At 46.7% G+C, this 12678-nt stretch overlaps 5 protein-coding genes across 5 annotated transcripts; 2 read left to right on the forward strand and 3 right to left on the reverse strand.

Moving 5' to 3' along the window:
- Positions 1–1536: 1536 nt before the first annotated feature.
- N7483_009640 (glycoside hydrolase family 18 protein) lies at positions 1537–3134 on the forward strand (the record flags this gene model as incomplete). Its single annotated transcript, XM_057093067.1, has 6 exons — positions 1537–1566; positions 1680–1780; positions 1877–2130; positions 2184–2213; positions 2290–2339; positions 2424–3134. 6 exons carry the CDS (start codon positions 1537–1539, stop codon positions 3132–3134), a joined length of 1176 nt encoding a protein of 391 aa, XP_056944241.1.
- A 2139-nt stretch (positions 3135–5273) lies between these two features.
- Positions 5274–7401, forward strand: ace2 (putative C2H2 transcription factor (Swi5); the record flags this gene model as incomplete). Its single annotated transcript, XM_057093068.1, has 2 exons — positions 5274–5859; positions 5915–7401. 2 exons carry the CDS (start codon positions 5274–5276, stop codon positions 7399–7401), a joined length of 2073 nt encoding a protein of 690 aa, XP_056944242.1.
- A 943-nt stretch (positions 7402–8344) lies between these two features.
- On the reverse strand, positions 8345–9589 carry N7483_009642 (uncharacterized protein; the record flags this gene model as incomplete). Its single annotated transcript, XM_057093069.1, has 1 exon — positions 8345–9589. The coding sequence occupies one exon, from the start codon at positions 9587–9589 to the stop codon at positions 8345–8347; it is 1245 nt and encodes a 414-aa protein (XP_056944243.1).
- Positions 9590–10020: 431 nt separating this feature from the next.
- Positions 10021–11325, reverse strand: N7483_009643 (uncharacterized protein; the record flags this gene model as incomplete). Its single annotated transcript, XM_057093070.1, has 1 exon — positions 10021–11325. The coding sequence occupies one exon, from the start codon at positions 11323–11325 to the stop codon at positions 10021–10023; it is 1305 nt and encodes a 434-aa protein (XP_056944244.1).
- Positions 11326–11387: 62 nt separating this feature from the next.
- Positions 11388–12494, reverse strand: N7483_009644 (uncharacterized protein; the record flags this gene model as incomplete). The annotated part of the gene is made up of 1 exon (XM_057093071.1): positions 11388–12494. One exon carries the CDS (start codon positions 12492–12494, stop codon positions 11388–11390), a length of 1107 nt encoding a protein of 368 aa, XP_056944245.1.
- Between the last annotated feature and the right edge of the window lie 184 nt (positions 12495–12678).

Here is a 12678-nt window from a genome sequence, read left to right on the forward strand (position 1 = left end):
GTAAAGAAATACTGAGATGAAAACATAACATGAGAGAACAATCAGATTATACTACTATACCTATACGCATGTAGGCATGTCTACATCAAATATCCATGGATTTATATCTCAAATGCTAGGAATTACTAGTATTAGAAGGTCATCGACATCCTGAAAGAATTCTTTGATGTATTGAACATTTTATATTGAATTCACACATGTGCATGAGCATAAATGACAACATTCAAGGTTATTGCTCTCAATTATGTATACTAGTATCAAAGTCAAGGCACCCATCCGTGATATTCATCACATGCAATTCAAGTTGCTACCGTGGACATTTTGGGCGTCTAGGGATATGGCACCTGAGTAAGTCTCGAGGCTGATGGTGACTAATTACCTACACATAAAACATTTGAAGCTAGGTATGTACCCATATTGATAATGAGGATGATGATGATGCTCTAGTCCCAAATTCTAGAGTCCATCTTGTCTGGTGACCTAGCATATTAGGCTACCCAAGGCCAGTATCATCACTTCAAGTTCGGATCTTTTGTTACTAACAGCTTGAACCTTGCACCTGGCAAGATTCAAGGCCACTAAGTCAAATGCCATTCTTCCAAGGGCATCTTGGTTAGTATGTGAATTGGTCAACACTTCAATACAGATCTCGGTCTCCGAGTCCAGTATAGCAACTGAAACTTAACCTCGATCATCTACGCGCTTTTTGTTCCGGATCTGAAGGTATTCTCGCAGTTTGGATCTCATGACTGCTTAAATGTCCACCTGGGCATACTGGAGCCTAGACCAACTTGAAGGGATAATGACCATTACATCCGGTCGCTCTTAATCTTCGTCACAGGCTATACGCCCGCGGGTCTATACATTCACAGCGGTGAAGTAACCTGTCCAGAAATATCGCCGACCCGAGTGAACATTTGAACATTTGAACGTTGGAATATCAAAATTTGATGACAGCATGACTGATGCCTCAGGTTGTACAGGGACCACGCGCGATTTGAGCAGTCACGCTGGACGGCTCTTATATTTGAACGTCTACGTTATAAAAATGGCATTCCAATGTCATCATTAATGATGGCAGTGTTTTCTTGCTTGACTTGATTTCTCATATTGTTACTAGTACTACTAGTACTACTAGTGATACCTAGTACACGGTGTCTCCGTCTCTACTACTGTGCTGTTCTATATATATCCAAGGTACGCGGGAGTGCCCGCACTAGCCACATATACTACATATCCAAGTGCACAGCCACAGGACCCTGTGGCATGACTCGGTGGCGTTTTTATTTATATCTGTCAACTGGTACTCCAATTTACTAACAATTAGGCGGCGACTTTAGGTACCCCATTTTGAGCATTGATCCATCGTGCTTGCCTCACTTATCAAGCTTGACGTGCCCGACTTACTGAGTACTTAATTGAAACTGCACTGTGGCTCCTTTCTCGCATATTATATCAGGTACCGCATTAGTGGTGTTTGTGGCTGTTCTTGTGCAATACTCAAGTTACTTCGCTTGTACGACCCCGCCTGCAACAATGAGATCCGTGGCTTATTTCGTCAACTGGGTATACCCTGTCTCCTTCTCTACTTCTTTAGCCCTGTCAAATTGAGTAATTGGCGTTCTCAATTTGACCGGGTGACCATAACATATATCGCTGACCACTCACATCATGATCAGGCCATCTATGGTCGGAATTACAATCCCCAAGACCTCCCCGCCGAAAAATTGACCCATGTGTTGTATGCTTTCGCCAATATCCGCCCAGATAGTGGTGAAGTGTAAGTTCAAGTTAAAGTCGCTCTCTTCAAGTTTCTTTGATTTCTCGTTCCGTTTCAAGTTCACAGACCGAGGTGCTAACGGGCTCGTACATACAGATACTTGACCGATAGCTGGTCAGATGAGCAGAAGCATTACTCTGGCGACCCATGGAACGATACTGGCAACAATGTCTACGGATGCATCAAGCAGCTCTATCTCCTCAAGAAACAGAATCGCAAGCTGAAGGTTTTGCTGTCCATCGGTGGTTGGACCTACTCCTCCAACTTCGCTCAGCCCGCTAGCTCTGATGAGGGACGGAATAAGTTTGCCGAGACAGCGACCCGGCTGGTTCTTGACTTGGGCTTTGATGGTCTGTTGTTAGCCAAATAAAAACCATAAAGAGCACTGCTGATTGTCTTCTAGGAATTGATATTGATTGGGAATACCCTACTGGTAAGGTTACCCAACTCAGATCCAAGATTCGCACCGCAATAGATTGTGAGATATCTGACTTGCATACTCTATTTAGATGACGGTCAAGCACAGAACCTGGTTGAGTTACTTCGAACCTGCCGGCAAGTATGTTCACCTCCAAGTTAGAAAACGTCAATTGACCCAGACCTTGAATCTTTCCTACGCATACACTGACACACTCTAACACAGCACCTTGACCAAGCAAGCGCAGGACGCAAATTCTACTTGACAGTCGCCTGTCCTGCTGGCCCAAGCAAATTTAACCAGCTCAAGCTCGCGGACATGGACCAGTACCTAGATTTCTGGAACCTGATGGCCTACGACTACACCGGAAGCTGGGACTCCAATGCCGGACACCAGGCAAACATCTTCCCATCCGGCAGTAACCCAGTCTCAACACCATTCTCTACCGTGAACGCCGTAGACCACTACGTTAACTCCGGCGTGCCATCCTCAAAGATTGTTATGGGTATGCCGCTGTACGGTCGCGCCTTCAATAATACCGATGGCCCCGGTACCCCATACAATGGCGTCGGTGAGGGAAGCTGGGAGAACGGTGTATGGGACTATAAAGCGTTGCCCCGACCGGGAGCTGCAGAGCTAACATCTCCCGATATTGGCGCTTCGTGGTGCTATGACTATGGATCCCGTACGATGATCTCGTATGACGATCCGCAGGTCTGTCGGCAGAAGGCTGATTTCGTGAGACAGCGCCAGCTTGGTGGCGGGATGTGGTGGGAGAGTAGCGGTGACAAGGGAGGTAGGGATGCGGACCCTGGAGCAGGGAGCTTGATCGGTACATTTGTGGATGCTGTGGGTGGCGTCGGTGCATTGGATAACTTGGATAATGCTCTCAATTTCCCGGAGAGCAAGTATGATAACCTGCGTGGTGGGATGTGAGGAGATTATCATTTTCTGCTGTCGAGCGCATTAGAGCATATCGATGCCGATACGATGTCCTGCGTATGGGAGAAATGTCATTCCTTTGATCAAGACCAGCCTCCGGGTTTGTAACTAGTCATTCGTTCATGTCTATCTTTACCCAGAATGTTAACACACTCATTTGATATCATCCATACGAGGATGCCTACGAAGTATACATTTACAAGGAAGTAGATTGGCGGTGGCCGAAGTTTTTGTTATTTTTTTTGTATTGACAGAAGTAACCATCAACTAAAATCCACCGGAGATAACAATGATGTCGCCCTAGCCTAGTAAGACTATGCCTGAACTCGAAAACGGAATCCCACGGACAGACTTAGTCCATTTACTTGGACTCGTCGAAGACGTAGGTGAGGTGGCACTTTCCGCAGTACTGGCGGTTGTGCATAGCGGCCATGAAGACACCGGCACCGCACTAGATAGAAAAGTTAGTATGGATGCCTGTAAGTGTGCTTTTGGGAGAACAGTTAAACATACCTCGGGGGCAGGGCACTCGCGGCGGAGACGCTCGATCTTGCCATCACCGTCGACCTTGTAGTACTTGAGGATAGCAAGCTTGGTCTTCTTGTGCTTGTGCTTGATCTTCTTGGGGGTGGTGTAAACCTTCTTCTTGCGCTTCTTACCACCACCACGCAGGCGGAGGACGAGGTGAAGGGTGGACTCCTTCTGGATGTTGTAGTCCGAAAGAGTGCGACCATCCTCGAGCTGCTTGCCGGCGAAGATCAGACGCTGCTGGTCAGGGGGGATACCCTCCTTGTCTGTAAGAGCGGGGTGTTAGTGTTCGGTTTCAAGTGGGATGATTTTTTTTTGCGACTTTGCGAGTTCGCGGATTTTGTACATACCCTGGATCTTGGACTTGACATTGTCGATGGTGTCCGAGGACTCAACCTCGAGGGTGATAGTCTTACCCGTAAGGGTCTTGACGAAGATCTGCATCTTGATGAAGGCCTGAGGTGAGTTAGTGGGAGATTCGCAATTTTTTGTGCGGATGGTTCATAAAGAGTGGGCAAACGCATCAAGTGAGGGTTGCGCAAACGAGCGCAAGAGCTACATCTTGATTTGAAGCCTGTATCTTTATGGTGCAGTTTTCATTAACTCACCTCGACAAGTTGTCTTCCTCAACCTTGACAAGAGAGAAGAAATTCAATGTGGGTGGGACTCGGTTGGTGCTTAAAATCGTTGTGTGATCACATGACATACCCGCTTCCATTTGAGGGATAGCGTAATCAGGGCGGTGAATGGGGCGGAACAATACTCATCCCGGACCATGGCTTATCGATAAGGTTATATCACGTGATATATATGAAACGTGACACGGGCCCATATGATCGTTGCCTGAGGCCACTAATATGCATCGAGTCCGCATCACCAGCCGCCCAACCTTCAGCCCCAGGACCAAGATCCAGTAGATCATCGGTCATTATTACCTGATAAGGATATTTCCATGGCGACGGCGACAGGAGGGCCAACCCCTTCTCTAGGGACAAAGCGGTGGCCATCCTCCTCACAGACAAAATCTTAAACCCTTGCAGAGAACAATAAGAGAGGAAGTCAGGGTGGATATGATATAGAAGAGCAATTGATAGTGTAGAGTAACACGATCCATGGGATCTCGATTAAAACTAGGTCATACTAAGTGCATACAGGATCCGCAGCGCGGGGAGTGGAACCCCCCTGCTCGTCACGGCGGGTTTTTATTATGGTTTCCTGGACTCCCGACACGGCGTGTTGCCATGCCAACCCACTTGTTGATGCGGAACCATGGGCTGGATTGATAGATCGTCAACTCTGCTGGCCCGCTTCTAAGCCCTTAATGAGTTTCCATTTCTACCTTCAAGATCTCCAGGTTTTCAGGTTTTTTTTTTCTGTGTCACCTTCACACGAGTCTTCAGCGGTGAAACCAGTGATCATTTAAAACCTACTCTCTCTACCTTCCATTTAAATCAACACAAAAAAGAGAGACTCAATTCTTAGCAACTGCTAAGCTTGAACATCTAACAGACTTTTCGTTTTCTGCGTTTTTGATCGCGTTTATTTTTGGTGTTCGCAGACTAACACTGTGACAGGGAATCGTGAAACTCGAGCGGCTGGGCAGCCATGATCTCCCCCTCGTCGACACTATCCCACGGTCACCGTCGCCAAATATCAACTCCCGGTTTCGAAGCCACTCGACCCGCAATGGCCAATATGCCTACGCGCCGAACACATCGTCGTGGTCAGACTGTGGACTACGGTTCCTTTAGTCCACAGCACACAATTGACCGACGAAGTGCGGCAAGCAAGGTCTCTCAACTTCGGGACTACTTTAACGAAAAATCAGGTTTCTCACGACAGGCTATGGCTGTACAGCAGTTTATGTCTACTTCACAACATGACCAGCAGCGCTTTATTCCAACGGGCCTCCCAATGGTGCAAGATGAGCAATATCAAGGCGCATATATGTGGGGCCCGGAGGAGCTGCAGGATATGTATACCGCTGCTAGTAGCCCGGCTGCTTTCCCTTCTCACATTGCGCCTGCTCTTGCACGATCGGCCAGTGACAACGCAGACCAAAATCCTCATGTCCGAGAGCAGAAGCGCTGGGAATCATTTAGCCAACAACCCAATGGCTACGTCCGACCTATGCAGCAGCTTTCTGTTCAACCAGAAGCTATTACTCCCAAGATCAACCCTTATCTTTCTTGTATGATCCGATCTATATCCATAAATGTTTGATACTCGACTAACATCTCAAGTAGACACTTCCCCTCTTACCCCTGATGCTACCCCTATGAAGAATTCTTTTGATTTGTCTATGTACACGAATGGCCAAACACCTACTAAATCCCAGAGCTTTTCATTTCCCCGCACCCCCATTACCGCTGAGATGCAGAGGGCGCACTCCCTTCAGGGAATTCCTGCGTCAAGTCCTATGCCCATGACACACCAGATGCCATCACCTGCTACATCCGTCGCTGATTTCGCTGAACTCGCCGCTATGCCATCGCCTGGATCGTGTGGAGTGTCTCCCCTCAAGGGTAGTATGCAATCAACGCCTTCCGGCAGGCGCGAAGAGCGCGAGCTGTCTCCCGCTTCATCAAGTGGCAAGTCCATGCATGATATGCACGCCGAGACAGTAGATGAGTTTGATCTCGACGCCCGAGTGAAGGCCTCACTCAAGGAGAGCTCCGTGTCCAGTGATGAAATCGCCCAGTACATTTCCGGTCCCGATCCAAAAGATAACAAGTGGGTCTGCATTTTCCGTGATTGCCGTTGCCGATTCGGTCGCAAGGAAAACATCAAATCACATGTTCAGACCCACCTCAATGATCGTCAGTATGTCTGCGACCAGTGTGGAAAGGACTTTGTTCGTGGCCATGACCTCAAGCGTCACTTGAAGACCCACTCCGGAAAGAAACCTTTTGCCTGTGCCTGTGGTGCCAGCTTCGCCCGTCAAGATGCCTTAACTCGCCACCGCCAACGTGATATGTGCGTTGGAGGTTTCACTGGATTCGTCCCGAAAACGACCAAGCGTGGCCGTCCCCCAAAGAAGAGCCGTCCCGATATCGAATCTCGCCAGAACAAGTCTACTCGTACCCGCCAACGTGTCGCCGAAAAAGCCATTTCAATGTCCCCCGTCAAAATGGAGTCAGCAATGTTTCACAATGGACTTGTGTTCAACTCACCTGATTATGCTCCCTCTACTTGTATGTCATCCTTTACGCCGCCGACTTCACCAGGAGGTACTTTCAATCACCAATCTCCTGATCAATCAGGCCTCTCAATGAGCTGTCAGAAACTTGAAGATGACATGCTACCATTGCCACTATCGCCCCCTCAGATGGCCCACAACCGATATGCTCGTGCTATGGAACAATTTGAGGGCCATAGCTCCGCTGAGTCTTCTCAAGACTGCCTTTACAACGAGCGTGCTCTTTCACCTTATGACATGTCTTCCCCGCACACTGCTCCCACCCTCGCCGAGTCCTCAGTGGGCTCTGAAATTGATGTGTTCATTTCTCAAGATGCTACAGATCAGTTGCGAGAGGAGTTCGACTTCATGTCTTCGCAGAGCTCAAATCTCCCAAGTAGCTTTGCCTATGTGGACACTGCTGACTTTGGCATCACATCCTCTATCTACTCTGATGCCCCTGGGAAGACAATTTCTGGTCTGAGTACTCTGGAAATGGATTCATACGCTGATCACATTGACTCACTCTCCAGTGAGTTCCTTGTCGATCCTTAAAGCAGTGAGCACCCGCACCTGACTGTACTACCAACACACGAGCATTCATTTTTCATCATCTTCAACCTGGCGTTTTTACTATCCTTCACGAAAAGCATGACAATAGACGGCATGCACTGTCTTCTTAACGGCGTGACACATATGCAACGATCTGAGACGATATTGTACACTCATGACACGAAACACGGGCGTTCACTACTACTTCTTTCCTTTCGGGGTGATCGACCTGGCTGTTTCACTGGACATCTGATTTCTCTTCCTTCTTAGCGCACATGATTAGCCTTCTTGCGGGGGCTCTGGGATCAAGGTATGGCGTTTGGGCCATTACACTTGTCCCTTATGTTCTTTTTATGACTTTTTCTTTTTCTTTCAGATACTTTTTATCGAGTTATCCACAGCGCGTGGATTTCTTGATTGAGATTCATGGGATATGTTTTTATGTTTTTCGTTTGTCTTTTCTTGGTGGATCCTGCTTAGGATCCCAATAGCGTGCCCTTTTTTCACCTTCTTTGGCGAATTCCCTTAATTCACCCCATTTTGACATGTATCTGATGAGTTTCCGAATGGAATATTTGGAGCTAGCTACCCCCATCCAATCTTTTCATCTCGGGCATTTTGTGTCGATTTAGATGATGATGGCATGTACTCTAGTTTCCTTATATTCGATGTATGCTACCATGACCCCATTCACTTTTGCTTAACCTTTAAAAGAGACACCCATTGTGAGTCACTAGTAATCAAAATACTTTCCCTAAAGTCAGAACACCATGATTCTGAACCTAGCCCTGATCTTTGAACAACTAAGCTCTGTGAGCCCCCCTTGGCTCTGGGGCTGGAAGGCTGCCAAAGGACATGTCTAGGAATGCTGTGCACCTTGGCATATCCATACGTTCAAAATGTGGGACTCCTTCATTCATACCATTTGGCATATTCTCTACTATCGCTAGGAAGCATGCCAATCGGAAGATTCTTCTCCAAAATAGCTAACTTCAACATCTTTTTTCCCTTGATCTTCAAGATCAAAGCAGGTTTCTCTCTTTGATCGACTTGATCCAAGCTTTAAGTCTCGGAAGGCAAGCTGGTTCAAGGATACTCTCTTTGAATTTCCGGATAAGCGCATATTTCGGAACATCTTCAGAATCCCATGAGTGCTAACAGGAATCAAGTGACAGACCACACATACTAAAACACATATCGTGACCAGAAAAGCCACTGCAGCTGTGGCAACCATATAGCCAAGAACACTCCCCTCTGGAGTACCATTCGCACTGAAAATGGCCACAGCAAGACCCACGGGTAGAAAAAAGACATTAAGATAGGTAAACAGGGTGATATTCTCTTCTTCTCTGTTGGAGCGGATAGCGTCCTGTGCGTTGGTAACTAACACGATGAGAAAATCAATTCGGGAAGCCGTTGCTTTGATTTCTCGAACGTGATCCTCGAATTGGGCCATCTTTTGCTTCACAGTGTCGCCGTACTTCTGTTCGTTACTCCTTGTCCAGCGCGTAGATTCTCGTCCTTGAGAATTCTGTCTGTAATTCCACTGCTCCACTAAGCCCTGGAGGCTGTTGACATTATTCTTGACAATCACCAGAAGCTGGAAGCATTCACGTAGCTCAGCTGGCCTGCGGTCCTCAAAGCTATCTTTCGAGAAATATGCCTCTCCTTTTTTCTTCGCCATCGATGCATTGGACTCAGGTCCGTGTTCAATACAATGCAAGATTGTTTCTGTGCTGTAGCACACTCGCTCCAGGATCTCACTCATTAGGCACAATTCAAGCACCTTTCGCTTTTGCCAATGCGTCGACATGAATTTCTTTTCGTGATGAGGTGTTGATCTGCACTCGGGCTCTTCCGATTGTGCAAAGCTGTTCGCTAAATGGCATGTCCAGTAGCGATCGAAGAAATCACCCAAAATGCGAAAACTCAATACTGTGTCAACCAGATAGGCGTTCTTCCCAAAAGTTTTGCACTCCTGGCCCTTGAGCTGTCGAACCGCAGAACTTGGTGAGAAACCGGCCTCCTTGGTTTTAAGAACATTGAAAAATCGAAAATGAACCTCAGTCTCCCACCGATTCAATACAGCGGAGGTATTATCATAAAAGTAACTGACATGAACTTTTCCGTGTCGGTCGAAAAATAGTCGAATGGCGTTTCGCTCAGAAGGTGGTGAAGCGATATAGCACATCGTAGCAAGGAAGTTATCGCTTGTCCTCAGGTATATCAAACGTCTTTTACTGTTCATGGAAGTTCGTCGAATTTTGAGATTCTCCCAAAAGTGGAGCCATGAGGAACATGTTTTGGATACTGATTTCTCCTCAGAATGGATCCTTCGGAGTTCTTGATCTTTTCGTACCTCGTATATAATTGCGAAACACGGCTCGGATCTTTGCTGAATCTTGGAGAGCTCAACGATGCTCCTGAAGCGGGTATCCTGCATGGCTTCGTTCATATAGTGATACTGAGGCTCATCAGCAATGGCTTCTCGAATGACATTGAGCTCCTTGATGTTGGTTGGTGGAGTAAAGTCCAGAAAATCAGGGTATTTGAAGAGCCACTCTTCCTCTAACTCGACGATATTGCTAAAATCAGTGATCTTTCCATATGGAATTCTGCGTTTCAAAATTGTTCGCTGCGATGGAATGGTCTGAGAGACCGCAAGATTGCTATAAGCTGGAAAGGCGCTGGTAAATTCTGGACGAGAAATGGGAACGGAAGAAGAAGAGCTTGGTCTGTCCACAGACAGATGATTTGGATCAGGTGGTGGCTGATCTTCCTCTTCTGGGGAGAGCTCAATGTTGAACCTTTATAGATCCCAGCTGCGTCGGGTTGCCACTTTGATGGTATCGGATCTTCTGCAGCGCGCAATAGAAGATACGGAATCTCGAAAGTAACGTGAAAATAACAGTTTCGTTCATTTTTCCGATAAACAACTGGCTGTTTGCTGAAATCGTCTAGTTGTCCAGGGAAAAGACCATTCACAGATGAGCAGCCGAGAATGAATTGACGTGCATGCTTGAACATTTCGGATGGGAGGAAATTTCGTTCCAGCTGATGGCCATGTTTAGCCATTTCTAGTGCCAGTCCATACCGAAGAGGGTTGTCCCATCGAGCTTGATCATTGCGAGGATCATCATGCTGTATTTGCGCATGGACCAGTTCTTCCCATACTGTCTCTTCTCCCACAAAGAATCCCCATTCCAGTCCATAGTAAAGGATAGTATCCCGAGAATGGAACAAAAATCGAGTTTCTCGAGCGGAGCGGGTTACACTGAGTGAACGTCTCGGGTGTTGATCCTTCTCGGCCACAAATTTGAGAGTGAAGCGCCGCAGATTCTGACGTCGCAGATCTTCAGCAATAAAGTCCAAGGTGGGATAAAAGGTGGGATTCTGAACACTCAGTAGTGGGAGGTGACCATGCATTGTTTCAATAAACTCCTTCAATCTCTCATGAGGCTTCATTCTGTGTGTTTTCTCGACATGTTTGATGAGTTTTTCAATGCTTCTGAGAGCTTTCCAAATTATTATTTGATCACTGAGACGAAAAATAGGAATTTCAGAGACAGGCGAGTGTTGCCAGGTTGGAGTGAGATGCTGTCTTGTTTCGACCAGTTGTTGAAACCACTCCACAGCAAATTTGCCTAACCAGCTGCAAACAAAGAAGAGGTCATCAAGTCCGGGAAATGACTTGAGGTATTCAGTGGCTTTAAGTATATGAGTAGGCATGTTCGCGGGACTATCCGGCAAGAGACTCGTTCCTGGCACATAATGTATCCTCTTGCCGTTGACTGTGATATTGGAGCAGTAAGCTTCACTGGCCTTCAATTTTTTGACCCATTCTAGATGACCCTTGCACACGGCGTGGATACGCTGGCGAGCTGCTGCTTTTTTGGGAAGTCTCTCATGTATTTCTAACATGAACATGAAGGCAAAGCTTTGGAAGTCAGGTCTTGGACCGAGAATTTTCATGGATATTTGGACACATACTAGCTTCCAGAAATGCTAATGTGATGATCACCAAAGTCACCACATGTCAAAGCAATAGGCTGTATTGGTTGAACTGGTCTATTGGGATGAAGAACTTCTTCCCTTCCAGTTGGCGGCTGGATTGTAATCATTGGAGCCTGAAGTTTTTCATTTTGATTTGCAGACAAGGAGCTATCATCTTGTGCTGTAAGCACATCAACAGGAATACTGCATACAGACAGAATGTGCTCCAGGTTGCGACGAAAGTGCCATATTAGTTGTCGATCCTGGGAGAGAGAACTATCCAGACCTGCAGGTACTGTTGGTAGAGGGTCACAGTAGACATCAGTTTTTGAGACCATAAAGCTTTGCCAGTCAAGCTTCCTGGTTCCCATGAAGATCTTGAAGACAGCAGTGAATTCGACTTCTGGTTCTGAAAAAGCTGGCATTTTGATGAGGTCGTTCTTGTTTTTGAAGTGTATTTTTTGTCCTTTGCCATTCATAAACACGCTGATTAGCACACAAATCCGCTCTCCGTGAGATTTGATGTTTTTATTCTTCTCCATGACGATGACTCCATAACCATGTGGCGCTCTGTGGTATTCGACCTCTAGGTCATCCCTTTTCTCCACACAGTCCAGGTCCTGTAGACAAAAATTAACATCAAGCCCCACCTTTGGTGATTCTGATGCCCGCATTGGGTTTTGTATCTGCATATGCTGAATTGTGACGTTTTGTTGGCACCAAAGTCTAACAGAGACCTGACAGTCTCCATCAGTAATGTATGAGATTACAGGCCAGCGATCTCCCAAAAATTCGGTTACCGGGGACGATTGAGGACGTGGAGCGTTCAAGACTCGAAGGCCAAATCCCGAAGTGACGGATTGTGCATTCCTTAAGAATTTGTCTGCGCGCAATGAAGCGTAACAGGCTTGTCCGCCATCTAGTAGCCCAAGTGCAACGATCCCTGAATGAAGATGGTTGACTGGAACAGGCCGACAGATGCGTATCAGAGATCCGTAAAGACCGGCGGTTGCAGTTGTTCCTTTATCACCAAAAGACACATAGGGAGCGGAGCGTTTATCAATATTTTGGCGTTGTGGTTGCGGTTCGGATGGGGTGTTCATACTCGGATGATAATCCCTCGTACTAAACTGCCAAGACGCTGTAGTAAAAAAAGAGAAAGGATTATCAGATTACTGGTAATTTAAAATAAGGTTATTCTATATAAGACTTACGATGAATGAATTCCTGAAACTTCGGGTGATTTTCGCTGGGGAGATCTATGAATTCCATCGTGTTGATACTCTT

Source organism: Penicillium malachiteum (assembly GCF_028827825.1).
Source record: "Penicillium malachiteum strain IBT 17515 chromosome Unknown utg000004l:1.0-4883003.0:1.0-4884900.0, whole genome shotgun sequence".
Classification (NCBI taxonomy): domain Eukaryota; kingdom Fungi; phylum Ascomycota; class Eurotiomycetes; order Eurotiales; family Aspergillaceae; genus Penicillium; species Penicillium malachiteum.